This window comes from Castanea sativa, chromosome 12 (assembly GCF_040712315.1).
Source record: "Castanea sativa cultivar Marrone di Chiusa Pesio chromosome 12, ASM4071231v1".
Taxonomy (NCBI): domain Eukaryota; kingdom Viridiplantae; phylum Streptophyta; class Magnoliopsida; order Fagales; family Fagaceae; genus Castanea; species Castanea sativa.
This window is the reverse complement of record NC_134024.1, coordinates 21,126,202-21,143,688: the sequence shown is the minus strand read 5'-3', so window position 1 is coordinate 21,143,688 and position 17,487 is coordinate 21,126,202. Positions and strand designations below refer to the sequence as shown.

Sequence of the window (17,487 nt, the reverse complement as noted above, 5' to 3'; positions counted from 1 at the left end):
AACCAAACAAGCATTAAGGTAATAACAGGAAAAAGGCTATGTAGAGAAGAGGACTATACCATTGAAACAAGAGGTTTTCCGAGGAAAGAAGGGAAAAGTTTTTCTGGGAAATTTGAAAGAAACAGAATTCTCAAATAGAAAATCTCTCAAAAGAGTTTACAATTCGATAGGTGCAATTGGTATTTATACTTTTAACTTCACCGGCAACCGTTGGTAGTTAATGAGTCCCTAAGATGTAATGCTTTCATTCCTCTATGACTGTGTGAGCGAGTTTTTTACATGCCACGTCATTTAAAAGACTTTGGTGGGACACGTGGAGTGATATTAGATGGGGACTCTTAGCGATTTGTGTAAAACGCAAAATAGGTAACTATTAATAAGTAGCCGTTAGTTTGGAAAATTGAAAATTGCTTGTGGCTTAAGTTTTAATTTATTATTATTATTATTATTTATTCTTAATTTCCCAAACCCTATTCGGATTAGGGAATTTTAGGTACTATTAGTCGGCTCAAATTTCAATTCTATTTGATGCCGGAATTCTAAATGTTATGTACTCCTAGTAATAGACTTTTTGTTTTTATTTTTTTTTTAAAATCCAATTAGCTACACAAATACTTAATTTTTTTTATTAGAATTATATAGAAATCTTAATTTTGCTTTACTTGAAGTTCCTAAAATCTTATTTCATCCATTTTCATGAATGAATTGGATTTTATTATTTTTTAAAAACTAATCCAAGTATTGCCATTAAAAAATTATCATATTATTTAATTATAAATGACTTAAATACAGATTATCAACAAAAAAAAAAGACTTAAATACAGAAAATAAAGAATATAAAGATAAATTGAGAAATTTAAAATCAAGATTAAAATTCAATCAAATCACTCAAAAATCAATCTAAATCAAACTTACATGATTGAGGCAACCAAAAGCTTTTCAGCCTCGTCTACCCTGTGCCAATCGGATTCAGGCCAAATATGCTAAAGAAATTGGGATTTTTGCTCATTCGTGAAACATGTCAATTCTTGAAACATTATTTGCCCCTTTACAGTTTAACATTTGTCCTAAAGTATATAATTCCTTAGATATTGTATTCTAAGTTCCTTAGTTAAATTCAATCATATGGTTATTGTTGGGTTAAGATAGATTGACCTAGTTAATTAATACAATTATCCAAGTTGATTAATTAGGTCAAATTACATGGAAATTGTGGAGACACCAACTAGTCACCAAATAAACTAAATGCAGCAAATTAACATGGTGATGTGTTGACAAATGAAGAAAACCTCTCGCAAGGCAAAAACTTCACTGGGTGAATTTAAGGTCATCACTCTCAATAATCCACTAAACAATAATCAAGCAGTTACAAATATAAGAAATCTTACCACTATTCTAGCATATCCCAAAATACCAACCTACAGTTGAACCTTTGCTCCAATATCTAATTGGACTTGATCTTGTAGCAGCAATCTTTCCTTTGTTGCACAAATTTCCAATATGTGACTAACTCCTTTGCACAGATCCCAGTACGTGACTAAGTTCAGCAACTTAAATGATTGTTGTTGGTTGCAAAGTTCTATACTTCATAAACAATGAAAATCAGAAAGCACTTGGTTACAAAATCCTAAGGCACACAAACACAATAGCTTCACACAGAGTATATAAGTTTTAGGTTTCTGTTGTGTGATGACTTTTAAAATAAGTCTTATATATGATTAGGGTTGTAAGAAAAGAAACCCTAATCAAACAAGTCATTATAAACCGAATTTCAGATCTGGAAATTCTGAAATCATAGATCTCGATAGATCGAGTTTGTGTCGAACTTCTCCATTAATCCTCGATAGTAGTATCTGTCAAGCTAGTGTCGAGACTTAATGAACCAGCTTTTTTTCACTTGTTTCTTGGATCAATCTTCCTGTCTTTAATGATACCACTTGATATATTTGAATAACATATTTCTTGATACATTAAACCCAGCTTAAATCTATCCAATTACAGGTAAAATGCATTTTGTCAAAAGATTATCCTAACAATTATATTGACCAATACATCAATAAGTGTTATCTTTTCTAAGGATAAAGTATATAATTCCTTAGATATTATATTCTATGTTCCTTAGTTAAATTCAATCATATGGTTATATTGACCAATACATCAAAAGAGTATTTATCTTTTCTAAGGATAATTGAATTCAACCATTTAATTCATTGATCAATGAAACTGTCACGCCCCAAACCCAAGTGAGAGCTAAGCACGTGACAACGGCCACACACTTATAAAGTTTACACCCTACAAGTATGTAAGGCCCTCATAACAATTAAAGAGTTATCCTCAAAGAAAATTTCATCAAGTCCATAAGTTTGAAAATATCCTCAATAATGCAATTCTCAAAAAATCTTCAAATAATAATCTTCCAACATCAAAAAAAAATAATAATAATAATAACTAAACCCTTTAAATCTAAAGGTCCACACAAAATGGTAATCTTAAACATAAAGGTTCAAATCTTATTCCATTGATTTCCTAAACTTCACTCATGCACACATCCCAGCGGAAGCCCAAACATATGCTACTCTTCCTGATCAAAATCTGAAAGGAGAAAGAGGGGGGGAGGGGTGAGTGACAACTCAATAAGTAACCAAAATCCTATGAAGTTCTATCAAGTAATAAATCCATAAAGTAATAGATGTAATATGTGTTTTCAAAAGTTATAGCATACTATGTGTTTTCAAATTATCTGAAGAAGTTTCATAGTCTCAAAATAATAGGTTGCACAGAGATCACATACTTTACTCTTACAAGTATATCATAGATGATTTAGAAAATAGTCAGTTTCTCATATATTCAGAAACCATAACTTACAATACGTTCCAAAACTCATAAGCAGTGTTTGTGTCTCAAAATAGTTCCAATAATCAAACATTTCCATAATCATATATGTAGTTTAAGGACTCAAAATAATTCAAATATTCAATGAAATTCTTATTTCTTAATAATCTTATGACTATGGTCACGCTATATCCCCGTAACTGGGTATCAGAGTACCAATGAATAACCCCCATTGGCTGGGTATCAGAGTACCAATGAATAATCCCCATTAATTTGGGTAACAGAGTACCAATGAATAACCCCCATTGGTTGGGTATTAGAGTACCAATGAATAACCCCCATTGGTTTGGGTATCAGAATACCAATGAATAACCCCCATTGGTTTGGGTATCAGAATCAATTCATAGTCAGACTGTCTATAATCATATATATGAAAACATAATTTCTAACAAAATATATCTTATTCAATTTCATATACATATAATCATATATTCAATATTTTTAATACATTTGTGATATTTCTATATTTCTTATTTTAAATCAATATAGCTAAAGAAACGATTAAATAAAATAAATCTTATATTCAATGCTCATATATATTTGTGGAAATTCTTTATTCTTTACTTTGAATCAGTATGGCTAAAATCAATTAAACAAAGCACATCGTATATTCAGTAACCAGATATATTTGTGATAATTCTTTATTTGAAATTAGTGATACAATAGAAATAAAATTTTTAACAATTATAAACAAATTTTCAGTAGTTAAAAAGACATTAATATAAGTAAAATAAAACCCAATTAGGATAAGGTTACTTACCTCCAAAAGCCGTATCAAAAGGAACTTCTCCCTAACACTTCTTCTAAAATTCTTAAGTATTACCTAAAACAATTTCATAAGTACCATTCACTCAATAATCAAATAATTTAAGAATGACTTCTAACGGTATCCGGCCAGAAGAGAAACTACTAAAATATCCAACAACTGTCCGTTGATATCTCACATCAAAATTCTACATATTCATAATATATATTTCATTTACTTCCTACTGCTAATAGCTCCCTAGGAATAAAACCTATATAATACACCATACACACAACCATATATAGTCAAAAGTCAATTTGAAAAGGACACCACCTTGATCTATCTTCTACACGTGTGCTCTCTCTCTTTTTTTTTTAAAAAAAAAAAATTTATTTGTCAGAGACTTCAAGTCCACACCATGACTTTTCCTATTCACCAAATCCATAAGTCGGTACAACTTCTTAAGGCAGTAACTCGTGCAGAACTGAACTCACCATGTCTCACCTTGTGCAACTTCCATCTACACTTACACGCATGACACAACAATGGGCATACCAAAAGAAATCACAATACTGAGGCAGAAAAATCTGCAGGTACAAAGTCCAGTATACCAAAAATAAATCTAAACTTTTATACGATTGCATTATTCTAACTCTTGAATATTTAAATAGTTTCACTATTGGCCAAAATACTCACATAAAAAAAAATACTCTAATTCCAAATAAAGATTAGATTTAACAAGAAAGAAATTCATAGGTTCTTACCTCAAGTGTGCAGTCAAATTTTCTCTACTTGAGTATTTGGCTAGTCTCCTCCCTCAAAACATCTGTTAGTATACGCTGACTTAAATTAGACTATATAAACTAAGGTTTCAACCTTATTTTCTAAAAACCCCTTAGTAATTTTAATTATAACAATTGACCTCATAAACAAATTTACTTAAATACCCCTCCTTTTTTATATATATTTTTTTCTTTTCTTTTCTTTTCAGGTATTACATTCTCCCCCCCTTAAAAGAAGTTTAGTCCTCTAAACTTGACATACCTGAGTCCTCAAAAAGGTATGGGTATTTCTCCTTCATTTCATCTTCTAACTCCCATGTAGCCTCTCTCACAGATTGGTTCCTCCATTGAACCTTGACATAATGTATGGTACGACGCTTTAGCTCTTGCTCCTTCTTGTCCACAATTTTAACTGGTTGCTCTTCATAAGATAAATCATCTCTTAATTTAAGAGGCTCATAATCCACTACATGACTAGGGTCTGGAACATATTTCCTCAACATTGAGACATGGAAAACATTATGTACCCCTGATAAAGAAGGTGGTAAGGCGAGCCTATAAGCAACATTACCCACCCTCTCCAAGACTTCAAAAGGTCCTACAAAACGAGGGCTTAATTTACCTCGAAGACCAAATCTCATAACTCCTTTAGTAGGTGAAATCTTCAAGAACACATGATCACCTACTTGGAACTCTAATTTCCTTCTTCTAAGGTCTGCATAACTCTTCTGCCTACTCTGAGCTGTTTGTAGCCGCCCTTTAATCACTTGAATTTTATCTACTGTTTGCTGTACAATCTCAGGACCCAACAATCTCTTTTCTCCAACATCATCCCAACATATAGGAGACCTACACTTCCTACCATACAAAGCCTCATATGGTGCTGCTTTAATACTTGCCTGGTAGCTATTATTATATGCAAACTCCACCAAAGGTAGATGTTCATCCCATGAACCTTTGAAATCAATTACACAAGCTCTCAGCATATCTTCCAATGTTTGTATAGTTCTTTCTGAAAGTCCATCTGTTTGAGGGTGAAAGGCTGTGCTGAACTTCAAGTTAGTACCTATTTCCTTATGCACGCTCTCCCAAAATTGAGACACAAATCTTCGGTCTCTATCAGACACAATGGACACAGGAGCACCATGCAATCTCACTATTTCATTAATATACAATCTAGCTAACCTTTCGAGTGTGAAGTCCACCTTAATGGCCAAAAAGTGTGCAGATCTTGTCAACCGATCCACAATCACCCAAATTGCATCCTTACCAGTAGGGGTTCTAGGCAGCCCCGTCACAAAGTCCATAGTAATGTCCTCCCACTTCCGTTCTGGAATGGGAAGAGGTTGCAAAAATCCAGCTGGTCTTTGATGCTCCATCTTGACTTGCTGACACACTAGACATTGAGCAACATATTGAGCAATCTCCCTCTTCATGTTGTTCCACCAAAAAGTCTCCCTTAAATCTCGATACATCTTAGTGCCTCCTGGGTGTATCGTGTAACTCGTGTTATGAGCCTCCTTTAGAATTTCAGCCTTAAGGTTGGGATCATTTGGTACACAAAGCCGATTACCAAACCTCAAGGATCCATCCTTATGAATGCAAAACTCAGATTGAGGGCTTAGATTTATCAAATCTCTTATCTTCTGCAACTGTGGATCATTAGTTTGTGCAGTCTTTATCCTTTCAATCAAGGTAGGCTGAACTCTAAAGTTTGCCAGATGTGCCTCTGCTTCATGAAACCGTACTTCTATCCTCATCTTCCTCAAATCTTCTAGGATGTGTTTTTGTGTAGACAACAATGCTGCCAAATTTCCTGTAGACTTCCTACTTAAAGCATCAGCTACCACATTGGCTTTTCCAGGATGGTAACTAATAGTCAGGTCATAGTCCTTTATTAGCTCCAACCATCTTCTTTGTCTCATATTCAACTCTTTTTGAGTAAAGAGGTACTTGAGGCTCTTGTGGTTAGTGAATATCTCACACTGTTCTCCATACAAATAGTGCCTCCAAATTTTTAGTGCAAAAACCACCGCAGCTAACTCCAAGTCATGTGTAGGATAATTTTGCTCATAAGGCTTCAACTGTCTCGAGGCGTATGCCACTACCTTCCCATGCTGCATAAGAACACACCCCAAGCCTTTCCTAGAGGCATCACTATAAATGGTGAAACCTCCACTTCCTAAAGGTACGGTGAGAATGGGTGCTGACACCAACCTTCTCTTCAATTCCTGAAAGCTTTCTTCACACTTTCCGGTCCACCCAAACTTGGCTCCCTTTTGGGTTAAGCGAGTCAAAGGCATGGCTAAGTGAGAAAATCCTTCAACAAACCTCCTGTAATAACCAGCTAATCCCAAAAAGCTACGAACCTATGTCACATTGTTCGGTCTATTCCATTCTACTACTGCTTCCACTTTCTTAGGGTCAACAGCAATCCCATCTTTAGACACAACATGCCCAAGGAATGCAACACTGTCTAGCCAAAATTCACATTTTTTAAGCTTCGTATACAACTTCTTCTCCTGCAATAGTTGCAGTACAAGCCTCAAATGATTCTCATGCTCCTCCACACTCTTAGAATATATCAAAATATCATCAATAAAAACCACAACAAATTTTTATAAGAAGGGTTTAAACACCCTATTCATCAAGTCCATAAAGGCTGCTGGTGCATTGGTTAAGCCAAAAGGCATCACCAAAAATTCATAATGGCCATATCTTGTACGGAAGGCTGTCTTGGGCACATCAGTGGTCTTAATCTTCAATTGATGGTAACCGAAACGAAGATCAATCTTAGAGAAAACCTATGCTCCTTGGAGTTGATCAAACAAATCCTCTATCCTTGGTAAAGGGTACTTATTTCGCACTGTCACCCTATTCAACTCTCTATAATCAATGCAAAGTCGCATACTCCCATCCTTTTTCTTTACAAACAATACAGGTGCACCCCAAGGGGAAACACTAGGCCTGATGAAGCCTTTTTCAAGTAGCTTTTGAAGTTGTTCTTTTAATTCCCTTAACTCTGAAGGTGCCATTCGATATGGGGCTTTAGAAATTGGGCTAGAACCTGGTAATAGGTCAATAGAAAACTCTATCTCCCTATCTGGTGGTAACCCTGACAAGTCTTCTGGAAACACTTCTGGAAACTCTCTCACTACAAGGATGTCCTCCAGCTTCAATTCACCTTGTTGTGTGTCTCTCACGGTGGCCAAATATCCTTTACACCCTTTCCTTATCATACTTCTAGCTTGTAAAGCTGAAATCACCCGTGGAGAAGTATATGCCCCACTTCCCACAAAACAGAACTCAATCTCACCAGATACTTGGAAAATTACCTTCTTCCTATGACAATCAACTATGGCATAATGGGCAGCCAACTAATCCATCCCAAAGATTATGTCAAAATCCCGCATCTCCAACAATGTTAGATCTGCAAGTAACTCTCTATCTGCTATTTTGACAACACAAGACTTGCAAACACTATCAGTAACTACTACACCCCCAACTGGGGTATCCACACATAATTCAGACTCCATAGGCTCAAATTTAAAATTATGTTTCTTTGCAAAATTAGAAGATATGAAGGAGCGAGTGGCACCAAGATCAAACAATGCATAAGCATAAGTTGTGGAAACTGGAATGATACCTGTTACCACAGCATTAGAAGTATTAGCATCCTGTTGAGTGAGTGCATAAACCCTTCCTTGGATCTTGGGCCTTTGGTTTGCTCCCTGATTCTGTCCTGTTGTTGGTCTTGGAATGGTCTGACCCTCCTTCCGTTGGGGACACTCAGCAATCCTGTGACCCCTTTGTCCACATGAGAAACATGCTCCAGTATTCCAGTGGCAATCCTTATCTGCATGAGACCTACCACATCGAGAGCACTTTGGCAGTGCCTTGGTATCAGCACGTTGTGTTCCTTGTTTCTTAGCTTGCAAGCTAGAGCTTTGCTCTCCTTGCCTAGGCCTCTTCTTCTGGTTGTTATCTCTTTCTGCTTGAGCCTCATTAAGCCCCATCTCCACTAATAAAGCCTTACTCACCACTGCCCTAAAGGTAGTCAACTCAAAGGGCACAACTCATTGCTTGATTCGGAACCTTAATCCATCTTCAAACCTTCGAGCCTTAGTTTCTTCATCCACCACTATTGTTGGAGCAAATTTGGCTAACCTAAAAAATTCTGCTTCATACTGAGCAACTGTCATGTTACCTTATGTCAGCTTGATAAACTCTTTTTCCTTCTGAAAACGGATGCTCTTAGGAAAATATTTCTCATAGAATACAGACTTAAATAGCTCCCAAGTCCAAGGCTTAGTCTCTTGGCCACGTTTGTCTTCTTCCAACCGCCACCAGTCATAAGCATCTCCACGCAACATATAGGCTGCATAAGTCACTTTCTCACCCTCAGAGCATTCAAGAACTCTGAATACTTTCTCCATCTCAATGATCCATTTTTCTGCTTCCATAGGCTCAGTAGTCCCCTCAAAAGTTGGAGGAGACAACCTCTTGAATTCAATCATCACACCATGATGACCTCAGCGTTGCTCCATCATCCTAGCCAAGTTATCTCCAGTAGTGACCTGTTGTTGGACTACTCCAACTAAGGTCTGCATCATCTGGATCATCTCTGGTGGCTGGCCTTGGTCGTGCCTAAACTCTTGGTTCTCATCTTGCTGATTCCTACCATTGCTAGAGCCGTTGGGAATGTTCCCAGTGTTTTTGCTACAAGGTGGCATCCCAACCTCTGTTCAATATGCACATGACAAATTAACATGTCATCAAATTTCTAATAATAATAATAATAATAAAAAAAAAAACAGATCTGAAACTCATTTAGTGTATATATCATACAACGTATCCCCAAATGCCTAATTTCTACCCCCTCTCACTATTTAGTTTCATAAATCCATGCCTAAGAATCCAACCTAGAGCTCTAATACCATAAATATTGTCACGCCCCAAACCCAAGTGAGAGCTAAGCACGTGACAACGGCCACACACTTATAAAGTTTACACCCTACAAGTATGTAAGGCCCTCATAACAATTAAAGAGTTATCCTCAAAGAAAATTTCATCAAGTCCATAAATTTGAAAATATCCTCAATAATGCAATTCTCAAAAGATCTTCAAATAATAATCTTCCAACATCAAAATAAAATAAAAAAATAATAATAATAACTAAACCCTTTAAATCTAAGGGTCCACACAAAATGGTAATCTTAAACATAAAGGTTCAAATCTTATTCCATTGATTTCCTAAACTTCACTCATGCACACATCCCAGCGGAAGCCCAAACATATGCTACTCTTCCTGATCAAAATCTGAAAGGAGAAAGAGGGGGGGGGGGTGATTGACAACTCAATAAGTAACCAAAATCCTATGAAGTTCTATCAAGTAATAAATCCATAAAGTAATAGATGTAATATGTGTTTTCAAAAGTTATAGCATACTATGTGTTTTCAAATTATCTGAAGAAGTTTTATAGTCTCAAAATAATAGGTTGCACAGAGATCACATACTTTACTCTTACAAGTGTATCATAGATGGTTTAGAAAATAGTCAGTTTCTCATATATTCAAAAACCATAACTTACAATACGTTCCAAAACTCATAAGCAGTGTTTGTGTCTCAAAATAGTTCCAATACTCAAACATTTCCAAAATCATATATGTAGTTTAAGGACTCAAAATAATTCAAATATTCAATGAAATTCATATTTCTTAATAATCTTATGACTATGGTCACGCTATATCCCCGTGACTGGATATCAGAGTACCAATGAATAACCCCCATTGGTTGGGTATCAGAGTACCAATGAATAATCCCCATTAATTTGGGTAACAGAGTACCAATGAATAACCCCCATTGGTTGGGTATCAGAATACCAATGAATAACCCCCATTGGTTTGGGTATCAGAATCAATTCATAATCAGACTGTCTATAATCATATATATGAAAACATAATTTCTAACAAAATATGTCTTATTCAATTTCATATACATATAATCATATATTCAATATTTTCAATACATTTGTGATATTTCTATATTTCTTACTTTAAATCAATATAGCTAAAGAAACAATTAAATAAAATAAATCTTATATTCAATGCTCATATATATTTGTGGAAATTCTTTATTCTTTACTTTGAATCAGTATGGCTAAAATCAATTAAACAAAGCACATCATATATTCAGTAACCAGATATATTTGTGATAATTCTTTACTTGAAATTAGTGATACAATAGAAATAAAATTTTTAACAATTATAAACAAATTTTCAGTAGTTAAAAATACATTAATATATGTAAAATAAAACCCAATTAGGATAAGGTTACTTACCTCCAAAAGCTGTATCAAAAGGAACTTCTCCCTAACACTTCTTCTAAAATTCTTACGTATTACCTAAAACAATTTCGCAAGTACCATTCACTCAATGATCAAATAATTTAAGAATGACTTATAACGGTATCCGGCCAGAAGAAAAACTACTAAAATATCCAACAACTGTCCGTTGATATCTTACATCAAAATTCTACATATTCATAATATATATTTCATTTACTTCCTACTGCTAATAGCTCCCTAGGAATAAAACCTATATAATACACCATACACACAACCATATATAGTCAAAAGTCAATTTGAAAAGGACACCACCTTGATCTATCTTCTACACGTGTGCTCTCTCTCTTTTTTTTTTTTTTTAAAAAAAAAATTTATTTGTCAGAGACTTCAAGTCCACACCATGACTTTTCCTATTCACCAAATCCATAAGTCGGTACAACTTCTTAAGGCAGTAACTCGTGCAGAACTGAACTCACCATGCCTCACCTTGTGCAACTTCCATCTACACTTACACGCATGACACAACAATGGGCATACCAAAAGAAATCACAATACCGAGGCAGAAAAATCTGCAGGTACAAAGTCCAGTATACCAAAAATAAATCTAAACTTTTATACGATTGCATTATTCTAACTCTTGAATATTTAAATAGTTTCACTATTGGCCAAAATACTCACATAAAAAAAAAATACTCTAATTCCAAATAAAGATTAGATTTAACAAGAAAGAAATTCATAGGTTCTTACCTCAAGTGTGCAGTCAAATTTTCTCTACTTGAGTATTTGACTAGTCTCCTCCCTCAAAACATCTGTTAGTATACGCTGACTTAAATTAGACTATATAAACTAGGGTTTCAACCTTATTTTCTAAAAACCCCTTAGTAATTTTAATTATAACAATTGACCTCATAAACAAATTTACTTAAATACCCCTCCTTTTATATATATATTTTTTTCTTTTCTTTTCTTTTCGGGTATTACAGAAACTATATGGTTGAATTTAATTAAGGAGCCAAAGATACAATACCTAAGTAAATGTACCTAATCTTTGTCATATCCAACATACAATGCATAAAAATATGAAGGAAACATTAGGGACAAGAGGAAAATCAACAACAAAAAAAGAGGAACAATAATTTGCTAAGTCACTTTGTGTGGTTTGGAATTTTACCTCCTCTCATAAGGGAAACTGAATGTTTAGCAGTGTTAATGTACTCTGCCATGTTGTAGAGGACGGATTCCTCTTCAGATCCTAACATGAAGATGGCAAAGACCTTTGCCTTTTTGGCAAGCCATCCTGCTAAATTTAGCTGCAAGGTGAGGGAGTTGAGGCTTTGTGGTATCTGCTGGCACATAGCTCTGACTTGCCTCATGTATTTTGTCAATTCTGCTGTTGCCAATTGCACACACTTCACCATCTTTTCTGGGACTAAATAATACTGCAGAGAATCAAATAAACAGAACTAATTTAGTACAAAAAACTCATTATCTTACCATTCAACAGTTCATTACTTCCACTCCACCCCTTTGACATTTTTCCATTTTATCATTTGTGGATGATTTAATAGAAAGGAAAATACTAGTAGACACACTGTATCACACAATTTTACACAAGCTTGAAAAGCATTGAATTTGTGACTCCAAGAAAGAAACACTATCATAACACTAGCAGTAATGAGCTAATGATCTTGTTATCAAGAAAAATGCAGGAAGCATAGTAGCAAACACATCAGACGAGCAATATGTACTTCTCCAATCCCTCCAACTTCCAAGCATGAACATGGTTCACCTTTTCCCTTTGCATTTGAATATAAATTACCATAACCTTTGCCACTAATGTAAAAGTTCCATTCTCACACCATCTAATGTGCATTTCCATTATCAGTCTTCAATATTCAATTACCCAACTAATTCTAAGGGCCCTGTTGCAACTATTGTGACAAAAGTTCCCGTATCTTGACTTAGGTTTTGTCATTTCCGACTCCCTACCTTAAAAATTTCATATAAATTTCGCAAGTGTCTTAAGAGTAAGATATAACATTATGGAATGGGTAGTGAGATCAAATTTTATATTAGAATAAAAAGTTGAAAAAAATAAAAAGGGATCTACTGAAGCCTAGCTAGGTGTGAACAAGTTATGTGAATAGGCTTCGTGAGGCTCCACTCAGTCTTATTAGTCAAGCATTTTATCAAGTAGGTTGTCTGTTTCCTTAGCAATTCCAATCACCTAGTCAGAAACCAAATCAATCAATGTTATAATTTTCCTATAATGTTTACTACTAGTTTTTTAAACTCCAAATCAAATCCACCAATGATTCATAGTAACACAAATCGATTTCATTTCCATGCTTTGAAGCTTAACCTTTTCTTACCATAAAGAACTTTGTTACCCACAATCCCTGCTAATTCTTAGGGTGATAGGTATTACTATCAACGCTAATTGCGCAAGTGTTAGAAACACAGTTTGTTACTTATACAAAAAAGCAATAGCATCTCAAATTCACTATAACCAACCAACCCACCAAAAAAATAAAGATAATGTTTTATTAACTAAACAAACAGAAAAGTGCCATAAATAACTCAAAAAACAAAAAAAGGCATAACAAACAGACCATGTCAAAGACACTCACCTCCATTGTAAGTTGTAACAATCTTGGTGCACCTAAAAACACACTCAATTAGTCAAATTATGATTTTTCATATTAAACAAACCAAAGGTCGGTGCAGTTTAAGCAATATGTTCATTCCGCGCACTTTAGCAAATGGAATAATAACAAATAATAAAAAGCAAAACAGAGCAACCCATGTTAGTTAATTACAAAAAAAAAAACTGACCGTTGACATTGTCTGTTTTAATGTTTATTTTATATGTTTTTTGGCCGGGGATTAGCGTTACGGTTTCAATCAATAAGATCTTGCACGCATTTTCAAGATCCGCAAATTCAGCTAAAAAGAATGAATTCTTTGAATCATAATAATATATAAATGTATTTCCAAATTCGGTCATAAAGTTTTTGATTGAATACTGAATGAGTGAAACAAAATTTGAAATTGGAAGGACAAAAGTGAAATTCAGAGAAATATCCTATCTGGGTTGACGGATTTATCAAGGATTAGTGGCAGTACAATGAGTTTCCTTCTGTTTGGATCAGAGGAAAATTCTGGTCGAAAGTGTGAAAAGAAAACTTGAAATTGGGAGTATCAGCGTGAAATTGAGATCATTTCTGCATCTGGGTATTGCATATTTTTTGAAGTTAAGTAGAAAGAGATTGGCATTTTGATCAATCAGTGAAAAGCTTTTGGTCCCGTTTTGTTTGAAGAAACAGAGTGACTTGTGGAAAAATTTCAGGGGATTCTAAAAAAATTGAGCTGCTGGGGAAAGTTTGAGCTGAAAGATAATAGAAAGGTGTGGAATTTCAGAGTGAAAATCAATCCGAGATGAGCGGTAAAGAGGGGTTGAAGCTTGAAGATGATCAGGTCGCTGAATTACAAGACATTTTTCGATCATTTGATTGTAATAAGGATGGGAGTTTGACACAACTTGAGCTCGGATCACTGATCCGATCACTAGGCCTTAATCCGAGCCCGGAGCAGCTGGAGGCATTGATTCAAAAGGCAGATAAGAACAGCAATGGATTGATCGAGTTTTCAGAATTTTTGGAGCTTGTGGAGCCGGATCTTTTACCTGCCAAAAGTCCCTATACAGAGGAGCAGTTGAAACAGATATTTAAGATGTTTGATAGGGATGGAAATGGATATATCACGGCGGCGGAGTTGGCACATTCGATGGCAAAGTTGGGGCATGCGCTTACTGTGGAGGAGTTGACTGGGATGATCAAGGAGGCGGATACAGATGGCGATGGATGTATCAATTTTGAAGAGTTTGCTCAGGCAATTACTTCTGCTGCATTTGATAATTCTTTGGGTTGAAGGTATTGGAATTGTGGTGTTGATAGTCTTTGTTCTGCTTTTTCCCTTTGATTTTTCATATGTTTGGATGCTGAGGAATTGGTGGAAATATAATTTAAAGGTAGAAATTTTGAATCTTGTGGCCAAGTTTAGTGATGCTGTTTGATGTTTTTGGGTTCTAAGCATTGACAAATTTAAAAGTTTAATTTTGTTTTGTATTCTTTTCATACATTTGCTCTGCTTTTAAACAGGACATCTTTGTGTTGTTTATCATGTTCTATGTGGTCCACAGTTTAAATCCATCTGTTGCCTTTAAATGAAGATGGTTTTGGTAGAGAGTGATTGTGACTGCAGTTGCTTTGGATCGATGCTTGTATGACTGCTTTCTAATAATTGATGATAATTTAGTAATGCGTATTCTCTGGTCTATTAGAGATAGCTTGGTGCACATTATAAAGTTCATATTCCATTTCTATCAATAAATAACAAAGCTGATTATTTATAAGTTGGGTAAACTCTTAAGTGATGAAATTATCTTCCTAAAATTATGTTGTTTAATTGTTTTCTTATTCAAGTGCTCAAAACTTCAGCGGATCAGGGAACATCTGAGCTATCTTGTAACTAGGAAATCATATGTGGAAACTAGACAAGCTCTAAACTGAAAAGGAATGATTATAGTTTATGTAGGTAGATTGTCAGCTTCCAAGATTATCTGAACCAATCACCTTGGCTGCTCTTACAATTAATGAGCTTGAAAATGTAGGATTTCTTTGAATGTGTTTCTCTAGTAGTTTTTTTATTGATATTATTATTGTTCTTTTGGATCCCTATGGCTGTCATCTGGTTGCTTCAAATTTGCATGTTAGTTTATATGGTCTTTTTGTTCTTTTTTCTTTTTGGGTGAGAGAGAGAGAGAGAGCAACAACAACAGCCATGCCTTAGTATCAAAAGTTTTGGAGTCGACTATAAATCCTCAATAGATTAGTTAGGATGTTGTTGTTGTAAAGAGAGTGAGGAGTAAGAAAATATGACACTTTGTGCTTAAATCGATATTTTCTAGTAATCCTTTACCACAGGAACACATATTGTTGGGGCACATGAATCTTGGTTTTGGACTTCATTAGAAATTTAGATTAGCAAGACATGCCTTCTGCACTGACTCTAAATTTAAGTCATGGCACTTAGATATCTGATACTATTTTCATACTCTCTGTAGGGAATAGGCATGCCCTGAGCTAACAGGAGTGATCAAGGAGGTCCACACGGACCACACCAATGGAGGCAATTATGGATTGTGCAATTTGATTTAACAAAATCCGTGTGTTTGTGGTTGAGGCTGTGACTTTACATGTATGTGTTTGTGCTCACACATATCAAGTGTAGTTCACTGGGGTTCTATTAGATATATCTCTATATGTCGACAACAGAGGAACTAGTAGAAATTGGGAATTTTTCTGTGGCTGCTGGGAGCTGATTTAGGTTGAGTCACACACTCCTCTTCTCCTCTTTCTCTATACACGGGTATATAGAGGATTACAAGATTGTGATTAGCATGTCTTTTTTTGAAGATAAGGAAATACCTCACTTCTCTTTCCATTTTCTTTTTTTGTGTCAAATTGTAATAATCATACATACGTACATATGTGCATGTTGCAGTGTATATGATTCTGTGGACGTCTAATTTTAGCATTAAATTTCAGCTAAAAATTGCAAGTTTCTCAACATATATAGGTATCTGTTATCTATGACTCCATTATTTCCTCTTTTGGATTAATTACTCAACTTAGAGTAGTATTGAGTGGTTCTTATCAGTTGTTAGGCTCTATCAATTAAAATTAATTTTAATGAATTAAAACACTACTCTTCTTGGTATGGATTGTATGATGTTTTTGGGGTGGTTTCAAATTGAACCCTAAAGTTTAAAATTTTCAATTAAACCCAATATCTTTTTTTAAATGTTTCAATTCATTTCCTTAATAAGTCACTATTAACCAAAAATAATAGACTTCAAACAAGCTGTGACTAAATGTCATCTAAACACAAAAGATACCTCCATATGAAATTATATGATCTCTAATACAGTGTTAGGAACCCACATTTGTTGTAATATCCTAATATCCTGATAATTCTTGTAGTTCCATGACACTTTAGTTAGTTAGTTACACATGTTGAGATCTTGAGTTCTATAAATAGTGCTTGTAACCATCATTTGATATATCTTGAACAATAAACCAATTACTTAGTGCATCTTTTCTCTCTTAACATTTCTATACGAAGAGTAGTTGCCTTGAATTAAGTTAAGTCTCATCCATCCCCTTTAGGAACTACATGTTTCCTAACATATAGTCTGTGAAAGTTGCAAAATTATATAATAATATTTCATCTTTTTTTTTTTTTTTTGAGAGAGAGAGCCTCAATCTTTGGCGTCCGCTCTTGATGATAGCTCTTTATCATCAGGCCAAGACATCAATCAGTTTTTGGTATAGGCAGAGATTGAACCTCAGATCTTTTATATAACTATTAGAGACTTTACCATTTGAGCTAACTAGAATCCACTCTATTTATTTTCAATAGAACATTCACAATAAAGTTATATATTGTATGACTTCTTGGGCAAATCATATCATATAATCTACTATATAATAAAAATTGTTATTATGTATCCATTTGGATACCGAGGTTTGTGCGTCTGCCTTTTTTCTTTTTTGAGAAGCGCGTTTCTTAAACTTTATGTCATACTAGTGGGTCCTGTGCACTGTTCACGGGACCCACAAATCTATTTTTTCATTAACTTTTTCATTAAAAATGGGTC

General features: G+C 34.7%; 1 protein-coding gene across 1 annotated transcript; it reads left to right on the top strand.

Moving 5' to 3' along the window:
• Positions 1-13,659: 13,659 nt before the first annotated feature.
• On the top strand, positions 13,660-16,382 carry LOC142620886 (putative calcium-binding protein CML18). The gene is made up of 2 exons (XM_075794189.1): positions 13,660-14,698; positions 15,892-16,382. Exon 1 carries the CDS (start codon positions 14,205-14,207, stop codon positions 14,694-14,696), a length of 492 nt encoding a protein of 163 aa, XP_075650304.1. The 5' UTR covers positions 13,660-14,204; the 3' UTR covers positions 14,697-14,698; positions 15,892-16,382.
• Positions 16,383-17,487: the final 1,105 nt, after the last annotated feature.